This window comes from Arabidopsis lyrata, assembly GCF_000004255.2.
Source record: "Arabidopsis lyrata subsp. lyrata unplaced genomic scaffold ARALYscaffold_7, whole genome shotgun sequence".
NCBI classification, from domain to species: Eukaryota; Viridiplantae; Streptophyta; class Magnoliopsida; order Brassicales; family Brassicaceae; genus Arabidopsis; species Arabidopsis lyrata.
In genome coordinates, this window is record NW_003302549.1 from 133895 (window position 1) to 149147 (window position 15253).

Consider the following 15253-nt stretch of genomic DNA (forward strand, 5'->3'; position numbering starts at 1 on the left):
CTACGGACAAACCAAACAAACTGTGAGAAAGAATAAGAGATCATTTTTTTAGGTAAGAAAAGAAAAGAGTTGATGTTATTATTGACATCATAATAATAATTCAAGTCTCCTCTTGATTTTAACTCTTTTAGTTTAGACATTTTCTCGAATTGGGGGTCAAATGGATGAATTTTCTTCTACGTTTCTTCTATTAAGACAAATCAAAGAAGAGAACAATTATACGGTTTAGATTGGGGAAAAATGTTGTTTAATAGCCGAACTTTAAAAAAATGGCCGTTTAATACGTGAACTTGTTATATGGCCAATTTAAACATGAAATAAATGTTGACCGGTCAATTTAAACATGAAATATTCGTTGACCAGGCCAAAAACCACACGCCGTTAGCTGTCGTTAACAGATCTGATAACAGTCGTTAACGATTCCGTTATTACCTAAAACGACGTCGTTTTGGGCTAAATCGCCGCCGCTAAATCCTCTACATCTTCCAGCTACTTACCGGAGCATCAACCGTCGAAGCTGCAAACTCCTCTCCTTCCGATGTTCATCCTCCTCCTTCTCCGAGAAGCACCACAACGCGAATCCGCGATATCAAATGACCTAGTAGAGCTTCCTCTCTTCCCACTAACTCTCGTTCTCTTCCCCGGCGCAACAATTCCGCTTCAGATCTTCGAGTTCCGTTACCGAGTCATGATGCAGACGCTTGTCCAATCCGATCTCAGATTCGGCGTTGTCTACTCCGACGCCGTTTCAGGTTCCGCAGCTGGAATCGGTTGCGTCGGAGAAATCGTGAAGCACGAGCGTCTCGTCGATGATCGATTCTTCTTAATCTGTAAAGGTCAGGAACGATTTCGCGTCACAGATCTCGTCCGTACGAAACCTTACCTCGTCGCGAAGGTGACGTGGCTTGAAGATCGACCGTCCGGGGAAGAGAATCTGGACGAATTGGCGAACGAGGTTGAGGTTTTGATGATAGAAGTGATTCGATTGTCGAATAGATTGAATGGGAAACCAGATAAGGAATCTCAGGATCTGAGGAAGAATCAGTTTCCGACTCCGTTCTCGTTTTTCGTCGGAAGCACGTTTGAAGGAGCTCCAATGGAGCAGCAAGCGTTGCTGGAGCTTGAAGACACGACGGCGATTAAGCCCAAAACGACGTCGTTTTAGGTAATAACGGAATCGTTAACGGCTGTTATCGGATCTGTTAACGACAGATAACAGCGTGTGGTTTTTGGCCTGGTCAACTAATACTTCATGTTTAAATTGGCCGGTCAACGTTTACTTCATGTTTAAATTGGCCATATAACAAGTTCACGTATTAAACGGCCATTTTTGAAAGTTCGGCTATTAAACGACATTTTTCCCGTTTAGATTGCCGGTAAATTAACGATTATTTGGCCGCGGGCTTTGCCTACCTCCATTTACATTTGGTGATATGGTGAATGCTGGTGATACATGAATGGCTAATAAAACTTAACAAAAAAATACATGTAGAGTCTAGAAATAATATATATGTGGTGGATTCATGAATCTTTCAAAATAAATTCCCCACACAATTTCTATCAAACGTTTAATGCCCATAAAAGTGGTGGTCCAAGACCCTGAGATTAAAAAAAATATATGAAAAATAGAGAAGAGGCTTGGGCTTGAAGAATGAAAAATTGAATATATTTATAAAAAAAAAAAAATTGGACCCGAATCGAAAGTGACTGGGATAAAGTGAGATATGTCACTTTACCTAACATTATTTAATTTTATATTAATGTATGTACCACTAAATTTGGCCCTTTCTCCCCATCGACTCTTTGTAGTTATTTATACTTTTGTAGTACCAATAATAGAAGAAGCAACTATTAAATTTTGGGCGAATGAAATATATATACCTAGAAGATGAAAAAATTAAGAATCTATACATAAAGATATGTTATTTAGGTAAATATGAAAGAGAAATGAAATATAAACCAAAAATATCCTTTCTTTTTGAATTAATTACAAAAATGCCATTAATTAAAAATAATTATAATATGCGGACGATAAATATATAATTATTTGTTTAACGTGCTAAAAAATATGATATCCCGATAAGTGTAAAAATTAATTGTTAGAAAAATGTTTATCGATTTAAAATTGTGAATCAGTATTTTTTATTTATGTATATATCAGCACAATAAAAAAGAATTAGACTTTTTCTTACATAATTAACATGATAACAATTATAACAACATGTTATATAGAATAATAACATGCTAACATATTAAATATCGGAATAATATTAGTATAAACACGGTAAGATACACGATATATGGATAATATTTATTTTAACGTGTAATTTATATATAATATTCACCAAAAATAATCAATAACGAGGTTAACGTGATAACGATGAAAATAACTAGCAACGAAAAATAACAAGTTTTGTTTTAGATCTACTCACCGACGAGATATACGGAGAAAACGGCGGTGCTTATAAAACTCTTAAACCATCTCACCTTCACCGACGACATCACCATAAAATCATTTAGCTTGTCGCACCTCTCCGACGCCATCTCAATCCATGATTTCATTCACATCACCTTCTTTTTTCCAAACTCACCATCATCACTATCGTCGTAAATACTAAATACCATTTCTACTATCGTTAAGAACCCAAAATTTAAATAAGAATGAGCACCACTTACAATTATGAGAGAAAATTGAACCACTTTTCTTCTCCTTCTTTTCGAATACTTTTCTCCAAATCATGAAACAAAACAATTGAAGAATCATAGCGTCAGAGTAGTGTTCTAGCGGTGGCACCACTGTAAAACTCTTCGCCGATATCATAGCCACCATCACTACAATTACATTCACTGACGAAAACTAAAAAAATTGCTTGTCACGACTCGACGAACCGGAATGAACACGGCGGCATTACGATGATGTTGCCGATGAGTGGATGTGCTATCTCGTGTAGATCGTCGTGATTAGAGAGCATCGACGAATCGTCACCGCCGCATCTCTATTTGCTCGATTTAATTTTCTGCAGGATTTCAATTTTTAGTTTAATATAAGTTAGGGGCATAATTGTCATAAAATTAAAACAGTAGAAGACAACAATGTTTTTTTTCTGTCAGTTAATTATCAATTCTTCTGAGTATAGATTTTACAATTTCCCTTAAATTTTCAGCTCAAAAATGAAAACAAAACTATTACCACAAATTAAGTGAGAAACTAAAAGCTTGTTTCTAAAACATGGATACGTCCACGATAATTATCACAAACTGTCAATATTCTAGATAATCTAACTTTCCGGGACCCAATTGATTGATATATGCGATTTTCTTTTCCTCCTTTTTTCCTCAACAAATGTATATACTTTCCATTGGTAACTCGCCGAGTGTCAATATATGTGAACTTACTTACATAACCAGAACTTGATTTATAAAGATCCAAAAGTAACAATAATAATAATAAGGGAGAATTAAAAATAGAGAAAAGGGTGGTGTGGGACTGTGGAGAAGGTCCCTACTTACAGAACATAGCTTCCATCAATCACACAAAAATCCAACCACTCTGAACCTTTCACTTCAGGATCAACTTCATTATCCAATCATCTCCCAATACCTTCACTTATATATGTACATTTCTATAAACATTCACATTTAGTTTACACAAATATATAACTTTTTAAAAAGATAGTAAATCGTGCAACTACTATACTATTGTAAACTTTAACAAATATATCAAGTTCTTTTTTTTGTTTTTTAATAAAAATTTGTAAGACTGATTTAATTTTTATAAGAAAATAGATGAATTTAAAATATATTTATAGTAAGTTATTTTTTCGCTAATATTTATGTAAACTTATGTATGGATAATTTATTATAATTAAAACACACATAAGAATGTTAAAAAAATTGATATATGTTGGACTAAATTTTAGTTATTATGTATGCGCCAATCATGATTCAACACATGGATCCCAAACCAATAACATCACGCATCGATTTTTTAAAATCACCAAAACGCAAAAAAAAAAAAAAACATCTCCCGAAACATTACAATGCATATAACATATTAAAAAAAAAAAAAAAAAAACATATCTGATAGCGTGTTTGTGAGAAGGCTAATCGCACTGAACCTATTTCACATATATATGACTCATGCGCGAAAGACCGACAAAGGGGATCGTATATTCCTAATTATGCTTTGAAAACCCAGTATCCAAATTCCAAACATGGTTACAATAACATCCAATGAATATCACTCAAAATGAATTGTTTTTTCTTATATATATATATTACGGCTCGTTGATGCTTTGTTTGGAAATTTTAATCTCACAAAATAAAAGAAGATTTGATGCTGCTCAAAGTGGTCTCTTTTTTTTTTGGTAGGCAGTGGTCTCTTTTATTTGCACCTCAAAAAGCCAGTATATATCCCCATTAGAAAAGACGTGACAACGTCTTTAATTGATCCTTTATGTTTTCCTCGGACCCATGCATAAGTGTATTTAAATCTTTTATAAGGTTTTTATAGTCATAAACAAACAAGTTTACTTTAAAAATAAGAATAATTAAGTAATTGGAATAGCGAGACGCGTTCCTTGAGATGCTAACACGAGCATATATATATTCTTCATCACTTTTACTTACATATCATATACGCTAACTATGTCTATGTGTGTGTAATATATATATGCTCTCAGAACTAACAAGTAAGAAGAATAAGAAGAATGTCGGAGAGTTTCAAAGTGTGCTTCTGTTGTAGCAGAAGCTTCAAGGAGAAAACGAGGGAACCACCAGTGAGCATCAAGAGACTCTTCGAAGCTTACTCAAGAAACGGCAAGATGTCTTTCGATGAGCTTCTTAGATTTGTGAGTGAAGTTCAAGGAGAGCGGCACGCAGGGTTGGACTACGTGCAGGATATCTTCCACAGCGTTAAACACCACAACATTTTTCATCACCATGGACTTGTTCATCTCAACGCCTTCTATCGGTACCTCTTCAGCGATACCAACTCTCCTCTTCCCATGTCTGGCCAGGTATGTAAGTTGGAAACTTTTTATGGCTTTTTTTCTTCACAAAATGGTTTTATAATTGGGTATATATGACGACGTTCTTGATTGGCCTGGGTTAATTAACTTAAGGTGCATCATGACATGAAGGCGCCGTTATCGCATTACTTTGTCTACACGGGACACAACTCTTACTTGACTGGGAACCAAGTGAACAGCAGAAGCAGCGTAGAACCGATCGTGCAGGCTCTCAGAAAAGGCGTAAAGGTGATCGAGCTCGACTTATGGCCTAATCCTTCAGGGAACGCTGCTGAAGTTCGTCATGGCAGGTTGGTCCCACTAACCAACTCTTCTAATCAACAAACAGACTCCAAAAAGATCGTCTCAGACTATATATGTTTTGGTTCCCTCATCAGGACACTTACATCGCATGAAGATCTGCAGAAATGTCTGAACGCCATCAAGGATAACGCGTTTTACGTGTCTGACTATCCAGTCATGATCACTCTCGAAGATCATTTGCCACCCAATCTTCAAGCGCAAGTTGCTAGGGTGAGATGGTTTTGCAGAAACAGAGTATATATTTCCTAGCTAATCTGAAAAGGAGTGATTTACAAATTTAACTGATTCTATGTTTGTAGATGTTAACTAAAACATTCAGAGGGATGCTGTTTCGTTGTGGCTCAGAGAGTTGGAAGCATTTTCCATCACCAGAAGAACTTAAGAAGAAGATTCTCATCTCTACGAAGCCTCCAAAGGAGTATCTTGAGAGCAAAACTGTACAGACAACAAGAACTCCAATGGTTAAAGAGACTTCGTGGAGCAGAGTAGCGAGTGTAAGAATAAGTGATTTAACGCCTCCTAGTGGGAACGATTTTGCAAACATTCATAAATTCAATCTGCTGTAACAGAGTACTAATATGGCACGGGGAGGAGAAAACAAGATTCTTGAAGAAAAAGGAGAATTGGAGAGTGAAGCTGTAGGAGGATATAGAGACTTGATCGCAATCCACGCTGCAAACTGCAAAGATCCTTTGAAGGATTGCTTGAGTGATGATCCAGAGAAGCCTCGAAGGGTTAGCATGGACGAGCAGTGGCTAGAGACAATGGTTAGGACCAGAGGAACGGATCTTGTCAGGTAAAATATAGAGTGAGATGAGTCCAAATGTTGAACCTTTTTGACTTAAGAGTTGGATTTAAAAAAAAAAGAAAAACAGGTTTACACAGAGGAATCTGGTGAGGATATATCCAAAGGGTACAAGAGTGGACTCGTCAAACTACGATCCCCATGTTGGTTGGACACACGGTGCTCAAATGGTTGCTTTTAACATGCAAGTAAGTGGTAGTGGCTCATCATCGTTTAAGTAAGTAAAGTCGATATATAAAAAAATGGTTGAAAAATTTGTGTTGAAAAAGGGACATGGGAAGCAACTATGGATAATGCAAGGAATGTTCAGGGCGAATGGTGGATGTGGGTACGTTAAAAAGCCTCGCATCTTGCTAGACGAGCACACACTCTTCGACCCTTGCAAAAGGCTTCCCATCAAGACCACTCTCAAGGTGAAGGTTTACACAGGGGAAGGATGGGATTTGGATTTCCATCAGACACACTTTGATCAATACTCTCCTCCAGATTTCTTCGTAAAGGTAAACAACTAGGTACTAGTAGTTTTAAACTAGATATCTTCGTAATAATGTGTGTGTGTGTGTTGCATTTGCATCAGATTGGAATAGCAGGAGTTCCGAGAGACACGGTCTCATACAGAACGGAAACAGCTGTCGATCAGTGGTTTCCTATATGGAGCAACGACGAGTTCCTGTTTCAGCTGTGTGTTCCAGAACTGGCGCTTCTGTGGTTCAAGGTCCAAGACTACGACAATGACACCCAGAATGATTTCGCAGGACAGACATGTCTTCCTCTGCCGGAACTGAAGTCCGGAGTCAGAGCCGTCCGGCTTCACGATCGAGCAGGCAAGGCTTACAAAAACACGAGGCTTCTCGTCAGCTTCGCCTTGGATCCTCCTTATACGTTTCGTTGAAACTCGTTTTCTTTCCAAATAAGCCACAGTGTTTGTATCTCTGTTTGCAAGTTTCTAAATTTAGAATGTAAAATTATTTACTCCCTAGCTAGAACAGGATAAAGTGTGACAATATATAAATAACTGCTTAAAAGATACTATAAAAGATTCGATATTTGATTACTGTTGCCGCTTGCCTTAGACAGGGTGCCGTGTCTGACTTGCCATTTTCCACCGCATTTTTTGGTTTACTTAAAAATAAATATATAAGTGAGGAAGAAAAAACAGAGCTTTCTTTCTAAGATCATCAACGCACCATGGAAGAAGAAGGCACTCCAGGCATCATCATCGTCGGCGCCGGAATCTCCGGGCTTTCCACCGCTGTTGGACTACACAGGTGTGTGTGTATGTACGCCTTTTGAGTTGTTATGAAGCAGAGTAAGTTAACAAAAGTGGTGTGTGTGTCTGTGGCACAGGCTTGGGATCAAAAGCATGGTGCTGGAATCTTCAGAGAAACTGAGAGCGACAGGGTTTGCTCTTACGACTTATTTCAATGCTTGGAAGGCCATGGAAGCTCTCGACGTTGCTCAACATATTCGCACTCTCCATGATCGCCTTCAAGGGTATCAAACTAACACTATTATTACTATTCATAATCAGCTCTGTATACTAGAGAACTCATCATCTTTGATCTTGATGCAGATGGGTGGTTGGACCAATTTCTGCAGGAAATCCTTCTAAAGAGATGCTGTTTCCAGAATCCGAGTATGTTTCTTCTTCTCTGCACAAAGCATATAAAAGAAAACTTTAGTTATCTTGTTGAATGGTTTTGTCAGAGAATATGAGTCTCGATGCATACATAGGAAACTGTTGTTAGAGGCTCTAGCAGGTGAGTTACCTGAAGAGACCATAAGGTATTCGTCTAAAGTTGTTCATATCGATCTGTCTGGACGCTACAAGATGGTTCATCTCTCCGACGGGACCATTCTCAAAACCAAGGTAGTAACTACTTGTTTTCTGTAAACCATGTGAGGCCTGGTCTTGCTACGGAATTGTAGGGTTTCTAAACGACATTCAGGTTTTGGTAGGGTGCGATGGAGTGTACTCAGTAGTTGGTAAGTGGCTAGGCTTCAAAAATCTGGCTACAACTGCCCGGTTAGCAATCCGAGGGCTCACACATTTCCCGGAAGGCCACGGATTTGGGAAAAAGTTCTTCCAGTTTTATGGAGACGGTGTTCGTTCGGGTTTTGTCACCTGTGACCACAACACGGTCTACTGGTTCCTAACCCACACCTCCACTGATATAGGTAAATATATGCAACTTTACCTGATATGATATCTATCTACAAGCAGCTTCTTGTTCATAATCAAACTACTGTTTTTGACTCTTCTCCTTGCGCTTGTTAGATGAGGAGACAAATCCGGCAATCCTCAAAGAGTTTGTGCTGAACAAGATCAAAGAATTGCCTGAAAACATTAAGAATGTGGTGGAGACCACGGATCTTGATAGCATGGTGATGTCTCGACTGAAGTACCGACCTCCATGGGAACTGCTATGGTCAAACATCACAAAAGACAATGTGTGCGTTGCAGGGGATGCACTTCACCCAATGACTCCTGATATCGGACAAGGGGGTTGCTCAGCCATGGAAGATGGAGTTATCCTCGCTCGTTGTTTAGGTGAAGCGATAAAAGCAAAGAATCTGAAAGGTGGAACAGAAGAAGAGAGTTATAAGAGGATTGGAGAAGGGTTAAAGAAGTATGCAGGAGAAAGGAAATGGAGAAGCATTGATCTTATAACAACAGCATATACAGTAGGATTCATACAGCAGAGCAGAGGGAAGTGGATGAACATGTTGAGAGACAGGTTCTTGTCGTCTTACCTATCACGGTTGCGGCTGAAAAAGTCCCATTTCGATTGCGGAAGCCTTACGAGGAAGCAAGGATAAGTCAAAAGTTTGGGATTCTTCTTGTCATCAACAACTGCAGACCAGTTATATCACCTTTGCTTCAAGACTGATTATCTATCTTTTTTATGTTATGTCATATAATAAACTCTGAATAGAAAGGATTAATAATGCCACAGGGCAAGGCTTACAAAAACACGAGGCTTCTCGTCTTGAATCCTCCTTATACGTTTCGTTGAATCTCGTTTCCTTTCCAAAATAAGCAGTGTATCTGTTTCTCCACGATTATAGATTTAGAACGTAAAATTGTTTCATCCCTAGCTAGAACATAATAGATCAAGTGTGACACTATAAAGAACAATAATTTATAGCCGCCTGCCTAGAACAAGGATGCCTTGTTTGACTTGCCATCTTCCACCCCATTTTTTTTTTTTTTTTGTTTATTTATAAAAATAAATACAATTGCGGAAGAAAAACAGAACTATCTTTCAAAGATCATCAACGCACCATGGAAGAAGAAGGCACCCCAGATATCATCATCGTTGGCGCCGGTATCTCCGGGCTTTCCACCGCTGTTGGACTACACAGGTGTGTGTGTGTGTGTACACCTTTTGAGTTGTTATGAAGCGGAGCAAGTTAACAAAAGTGGCGTGTCTGTTTCATAGGCTTGGGATCAGAAGCATGGTGCTGGAATCTTCGGAGACACTGAGAGCGACAGGATTTGCATTTACCACTTGGTACAATGCTTGGAAGGCCATGGAAGCTCTCGGCGTTTCTCAGCATATTCGCAGTCTCCATGATCGTCTTCAAGGGTAGCAAACTAACACTATTATTAGTATTCAAATATAATCAGCTCAGTAGAAAAGGAAACTCATCTTTGATCTTGCTGCAGATGGGTGGTTGGACCAATTTCTGCAGGAAATCCTCCCAAAGAGATGCTGTTTCCAGAATCCGAGTATGTTTCTTCTTCTCTGCACAACAAAATCTATGAATGTTAAACAATAAATAGGAAATTTTAGTCATCTTGTTGAGTGGTTTTGTCAGAGAATACGAGTCTCGATGCGTACAGAGGAAGCTGTTGTTAGAGGCTCTAGCAGGTGAGTTACCTGAAGAGTCTATAAGATTTTCGTCCAAGGTTGTTCATATCGAATTGTCTGGACGCTACAAGATGGTTCATCTATCTGACGGGACCATTCTCAAAACCAAGGTAATAACTACTTGTCCTCTGTAAACCATGTGAGGCCCGGTCTTGCTAGGGAATTGTAAGGTTTCTAAACGACATGCAGGTTTTGGTAGGGTGCGATGGAGTGTACTCGGTGGTTGGTAAGTGGCTAGGCTTCAAAAATCTGGCTACAACTGCCCGGTTAGCAATCCGAGGGCTCACACATTTCCCGGAAGGCCATGGATTTGGGAAAAGGTTCTTCCAGTTTTGTGGAGATGGTGTTCGTTCCGGTTTTATCCCCTGTGACCACAAAAATGTCTACTGGTTCTTAACCCACACCTCAACTGATATAGGTAAATATATGCAACTTTACCTGATATGATATCTATCTACAAGCAGCTTCTTGTTCATATCATACTACTGTCTTTGACTCTTCTCCTTGCGCTTGTTAGATGAGGAGACAAATCCGGAAATCCTCAAAGAGTTTGTGCTGAACAAGATCAAGGACTTGCCTGAAAACATTAAGAATGTGGTGGAGACCACGGATCTTGATAGCATGGTGATGTCTCGACTGAAGTACCGGCCTCCATGGGAACTGCTATGGTCAAACATCACAAAAGACAATGTGTGCGTTGCAGGGGATGCACTTCACCCAATGACTCCTGATATCGGACAAGGGGGTTGCTCAGCCATGGAGGATGGAGTTATCCTCGCTCGTTGTCTAGGTGAAGCGATAAAAGCAAAGAATCAGAAAGGTGAAACAGAAGAAGAGAGTTATAAGAGGATAGAAGGAGGGTTGAAGAAGTATGCAGGAGAAAGGAAATGGAGAAGCATTGATCTGATAACAACGGCATATACAGTAGGATTCATACAGCAGAGCAGAGGGAAGTGGATGAACATGCTGAGAGACAGGTTCTTGTCGTCTTACCTATCTCGGACGTTGCTGAAAAAGTCTCATTTCGATTGCGGAAGCCTTGTCCCGTGATTCTCAATGAGCAAGCAGGGATAAGTCAAAAGCTTGTGATTCTCTTCTTGTCATTATCGCTCTTTTTTTTTCCATATAATAAACGAAGTATTAATAAAGAGCCACAAGGCATGGTTGAGTAGTGAACAAGAAGCTCGTTTACTATATACGGCAATCTCAGCTCTTCAATTGAACTATAGCACAAGTTATCTTTATTACATTATGCAAACTACAAAGCCTCGTCCAAACAAATATATATATATATATATTTTTTTGGTATCAATGTTTAGTAAAGTTCAAATAAATTTGGATTCAGAAAGAAAAAGGAACCTGAAGAGGAAAGTGAGAAGAGGCAAGGTGACAAAGGTTCCCACTGGATCAAATCGCACCAGCGGCAACCGTGGTCGCCGGCGATGGCCAGTTTGATCATCTGGGCGGCTGGGCTTTTAAGGAATTTCTCCTATATTTGGACTTTTCTTTTTCTTTTTATTCCCTCTCCGGCCCATTTCGTGACAGAGTATGGGCCCATTTGACCACAGAAAGGTAGCCACTATTGACCAAGTCATGGTTTGCTTGCTGCCACTTGCTTGATAAAGAAAAACGAAAACAAATAGTTATGATTTAGATCTGACCAATCTTGCTATATCATAAGGTATTTGTTTGTTTGTAATAATTTATAGTCAAAAGTCAAATGAATGGTTATATCATAGACTTTTCCAATTGGCATTTTTCTATTTTATAAAAGTATCCATAATACACATACTTAAAAGGGCGAATATACAAGTCGCAGTATGACGCGTTGAAGAAACGAAAACCAAAAAGTCTTCTCCGGCAACTCCGATCATCCAGCAGCAAGGTACTCTTATGAATTCCTAACATATGTATGTATACAATTATTACCATACAACCAAGGTACTAATTTGCATGCCGTCTTATGTTCCGGTTTAAACACAGGTCATTTCTCAATCCGGTTCTCCCATCATCCTGTGCCTCTCCACCCAACATGGACTTCTTCACTTCAAGCAAAGCTAAGAAAGATGGCAAAAGATCATCAGGTAACTCCCTTTTTTGTAGCCGGAATGTTTAACTCTGGCTGGGATCGTGAAAGACTTGACTTTCTCAACTCAAATGGATCCTATTTACTATCATCCACTTAGCAAAATCCAAACAAGTTGACCAATTTTCTCTTCAGGACTCTTTGGCAAGAAAACTGTCAGCAAGAGCACTCCGGGCAGCCCTGCTCATCCCTCCGGTGCTAGATCCCCGCCACCATCGTATCTCTCCAACAAAAGAGCCGAAACAGAGTACGATTTCCCCACCTCCGATGAACAAAGACCCTACTGGAAACAGCCTGCCTCTGAACGTGTCCCCAACTCCCACCCCAGGCCTCCCGTGTATGGATACGGCACGGTACTCATCTATCCCCTGTTTCATTCCCCAAAATCAATTGTCTCTTTCAACCAAACATAGTATACGTAGATGATACTGAGTTTGCCTTTTCCTCAATTTCAGCCCGAACGTCGTCGAGACCACGGTAGAGACAGAATGGACGCGATGAGTTATGAGCCAGAGACCAATGCTCCTTCCAGCCCATTTCATCCAGCTGGAAACCGCACGGTACTTTCTTGCTTCTTCTGTTTCGAGTCTTCTTTTTGTCTCCACCGTTTGTTTCCTGATGCCGTTCTCTCTATAACTGCAGCCTGAACGTCCTAGGAGATCAACCGAGTATCGTCGAGAACACCAGGATCGAATGTATGAAGCAGATACCCGAAGCAATGCGAGCCCATTTCACCCATTCAGAAGCCCTTCTCCATCTCCATACCAAACGGTACTAATAACCTAAAGCTCTGATGACCTGATTCGTATTCAAACCCATCAATCACTAAAGGCTTCAGATGCATTGCTTTTAATGCTTGATTTCAGCCTGATCGCCGCAGAGACCACGATAGAGACCACTACGACGCAATGTACGAACCTGAGGCCAACACTTTGCTGCAGAATAACGCTCCGGGGAGCCCATTTCATCCAGCTGGAAGCCGCACTCCACCATCATACAGAACGGTAAGTCTTGCTCGTGATTCTTGAGTACTTGATGAGCCACATAGATGACATAAACTCTCTCTCCCGAATTGCAGCCTGATCGCCGTAGTAACCATGGCAAAGAGCAATATGAGGACCTGTACGACCAAGATGGTGATGTTCCACCGCGAAACAGCTCTCCACCGAGCCCATTTCATCCAGCAGCATACAAAACGGTACTCAAAAACTCGAGTCTGGCTCACTGTTAGCTTCTTTTTAGGGATAAGTAAATCAAAGTCTCTTTCTAGTGAGTCACTTAGACTGACAATAGAATTTGTTCTTCTTATGCTGCAGTCTGATCAACGTAGTAACCATGGTAAAGAGCAAATTGAGGACTTTTATGAGCCAGATGACGATGTAACACCGCGAAACAGCTCTCCACCGAGCCCATTGCATCCAGCAGCAAACCGTTCACCACCACCACCACAACAATACAGAACGGTACTCAAAAAACTCTTAAGTCTGGCCCATTGTTTCTGTTTCAGCTCTTCCTAGTGATAAAAAAATCAAGTCCTCTTGACAGTGATTCACATATACTGAGTTTTCTCTCTAATTGTGCAGCCTGACAGTCGTAGAAATCACCAGGATAATGAGGAATTCGAGGCAATGTATGAGCTAGATGGCGACATAATACAGCGGAAAAGCTCTCCACCGAGCCCATTGCATCCAGCAGCAAGCCGTTCACCACCACCACAACCATACAGAACGGTACTCAAAAACTCTTAAGTCTTGCTCATTGTTTCTGTTCCAGCTTCTGCCTAGTGATAAAACAATCAAGTCCTCTTGACAGTGAGTCACATATATTGAAATATCTCTCTAATTGTGCAGCCTGACCGTCGTAGAAGCCACCAGGATAATGAGGAATTTGAGGCAATGTATGAGCTAGGTGGCGACGTAATACCGCAGAACAGCGCTCCTCCGAGTCCAGTTCGTGGACCATACTATTCATCCAGCGACGACGATAACCACTCCACCTACCTCTATCCAGAAATCCGTAGCCCACTACGTTCCAGGCTCGTATCAGAGAACAACACGGTGTGAATCCTCTTCCAACTTTCTCTCTCGCTCTCTCTCAGTCACTATTGATTTGCAATTTGAAATTCCCTAAAAAAAAACAAAGAAATGATAATGCCTTTACACCTGCAGCCGGTTCACCACAACTACCAGATAGTTGCGGCTGAAACCTATGAGCAAGACAAGCAGTTCGAGCCGCCCGAGCTGCCTGACGAGTCACAGAGCTTCACAATGCAGGAGATTACCAAAATGAGAGGACTCAAGAACTACGAAAGCGGCAAGGAAGAGAATCAATCAATGATATCCGAGGCTTACGTATCCGTCGCGAACTATAGAGTGAGGCAGAGCGTGTCGGAAACCCTGCAGGCGATCATCGAAAAGCACGGAGACATCGCGGCCACCTCGAAGCTGCAAGCAATGGCAACTCGGTCGTATTACCTGGAATCCCTAGCCGCGGTGGTGATGGAGCTGAAGAAGACGGTCCTGAGGGATCTGACGAAAACGCGCGTGGCGGAGATGGCGGCGGTGGTGAAAGACATGGAGTCGGTGAAAATCAACGTGTCGTGGCTGAAGACCGCGGTGGCGGAACTGGCGGAGGCAGTGGAGTACTTCGGGCAGTACGACACGGCGAAGGTGGAGAAAGAGGTGTGCGAGAGAGATCTGACGGCGAAGAAGGGGGAGATGGAGGAGATGACGGCGGAGCTGGTGAAGAGGGAGAAGGAAATCAAAGAATGCAGAGAGAAGGTGACGGTGGTGGCGGGGAGGCTAGGGCAGCTGGAGATGAAAGGTTCGAAATTGAACAAGAATCTCGACCTCTTTCAATCCAAAGTCCACAAATTCCAAGGACAAGCCGTCCTTCTCCACGTTTAGGCTTCTTCTGGATCTCATTGTTCAATTATTTTCTATTGATGTGAAATGTTTATAAGTTTAAAGTTTGGGGCCATTAGTGTAATTCTTAAAAAGATCTAGAGTGGAGGAAGAAGAATGTTGAGAGTCAAGAAGCTCAGCAATGGTTTCAGAGTCAAGTCTCAATACATTGTAATAATATGCATGCGTGTCTTTCAAGATATATATATTTATATATGTATGTGCATTTTACTTACATCTCTTGTGATATC

The 15253-nt window shown here is 40.6% G+C and overlaps 5 protein-coding genes and 1 long non-coding RNA gene across 11 annotated transcripts; 5 read left to right on the forward strand and 1 right to left on the reverse strand.

The window, feature by feature from the left end:
• Positions 1 to 473: 473 nt before the first annotated feature.
• LOC9304920 (LON peptidase N-terminal domain and RING finger protein 3) lies at positions 474 to 1225 on the forward strand. The gene has a single exon (XM_021019648.1). The coding sequence runs from the start codon at positions 539 to 541 to the stop codon at positions 1163 to 1165; it is 627 nt and encodes a 208-aa protein (XP_020875307.1). The 5' UTR covers positions 474 to 538; the 3' UTR covers positions 1166 to 1225.
• A 3346-nt stretch (positions 1226 to 4571) lies between these two features.
• Positions 4572 to 7192, forward strand: LOC9302878 (phosphoinositide phospholipase C 3). 2 transcript variants are annotated; one of them, XM_021019906.1, is made up of 8 exons: positions 4572 to 5018; positions 5142 to 5320; positions 5408 to 5543; positions 5633 to 5827; positions 5903 to 6129; positions 6209 to 6326; positions 6408 to 6638; positions 6716 to 7192. In XM_021019906.1, the coding sequence occupies exons 1-8, from the start codon at positions 4710 to 4712 to the stop codon at positions 7028 to 7030; spliced, it is 1710 nt and encodes a 569-aa protein (XP_020875565.1). In that variant the 5' UTR covers positions 4572 to 4709; the 3' UTR covers positions 7031 to 7192. The 2 variants fall into 2 exon arrangements, with proteins under 2 accessions (XP_020875565.1, XP_002866805.1); XM_002866759.2 differs by having other exon boundaries at positions 4574 to 5018; positions 5124 to 5320.
• On the reverse strand, positions 7090 to 9515 carry LOC110226937. 2 transcript variants are annotated; one of them, XR_002330828.1, is made up of 4 exons: positions 9424 to 9515; positions 9108 to 9187; positions 8893 to 8992; positions 8623 to 8712 (listed from the first exon to the last, which is right to left on the reverse strand). It is a non-coding gene; the product is annotated as an uncharacterized LOC110226937 (long non-coding RNA). The 2 variants fall into 2 exon arrangements; XR_002330827.1 differs by lacking the exons at positions 9108 to 9187; positions 9424 to 9515 and adding an exon at positions 7090 to 7790 and having other exon boundaries at positions 7869 to 8712; positions 8893 to 9039.
• On the forward strand, positions 7307 to 9112 carry LOC9302879 (FAD-dependent urate hydroxylase). 2 transcript variants are annotated; one of them, XM_021019908.1, is made up of 6 exons: positions 7307 to 7406; positions 7486 to 7632; positions 7712 to 7774; positions 7846 to 8008; positions 8088 to 8316; positions 8417 to 9112. In XM_021019908.1, exons 1-6 carry the CDS (start codon positions 7327 to 7329, stop codon positions 8956 to 8958), a joined length of 1224 nt encoding a protein of 407 aa, XP_020875567.1. In that variant the 5' UTR covers positions 7307 to 7326; the 3' UTR covers positions 8959 to 9112. The 2 variants fall into 2 exon arrangements, with proteins under 2 accessions (XP_020875567.1, XP_020875568.1); XM_021019909.1 differs by having other exon boundaries at positions 7873 to 8008.
• LOC110226936 (FAD-dependent urate hydroxylase-like) lies at positions 9216 to 11192 on the forward strand. Its single transcript, XM_021019910.1, has 6 exons — positions 9216 to 9504; positions 9582 to 9728; positions 9809 to 9871; positions 9961 to 10123; positions 10203 to 10431; positions 10531 to 11192. The coding sequence occupies exons 1-6, from the start codon at positions 9425 to 9427 to the stop codon at positions 11061 to 11063; spliced, it is 1215 nt and encodes a 404-aa protein (XP_020875569.1). The 5' UTR covers positions 9216 to 9424; the 3' UTR covers positions 11064 to 11192.
• A 594-nt stretch (positions 11193 to 11786) lies between these two features.
• LOC9302880 (serine/arginine repetitive matrix protein 1) lies at positions 11787 to 15237 on the forward strand. 3 transcript variants are annotated; one of them, XM_021019905.1, is made up of 11 exons: positions 11787 to 11898; positions 11997 to 12097; positions 12235 to 12452; positions 12555 to 12659; positions 12742 to 12870; positions 12966 to 13103; positions 13178 to 13297; positions 13416 to 13562; positions 13683 to 13829; positions 13950 to 14156; positions 14268 to 15237. In XM_021019905.1, the coding sequence occupies exons 2-11, from the start codon at positions 12046 to 12048 to the stop codon at positions 15003 to 15005; spliced, it is 2001 nt and encodes a 666-aa protein (XP_020875564.1). In that variant the 5' UTR covers positions 11787 to 11898; positions 11997 to 12045; the 3' UTR covers positions 15006 to 15237. The 3 variants fall into 3 exon arrangements, with proteins under 3 accessions (XP_020875564.1, XP_020875563.1, XP_002866807.2); XM_021019904.1 differs by lacking the exon at positions 11787 to 11898 and having other exon boundaries at positions 11919 to 12097; XM_002866761.2 differs by lacking the exons at positions 11787 to 11898; positions 13683 to 13829 and having other exon boundaries at positions 11919 to 12097.
• The last annotated feature ends 16 nt before the right edge of the window (positions 15238 to 15253 follow it).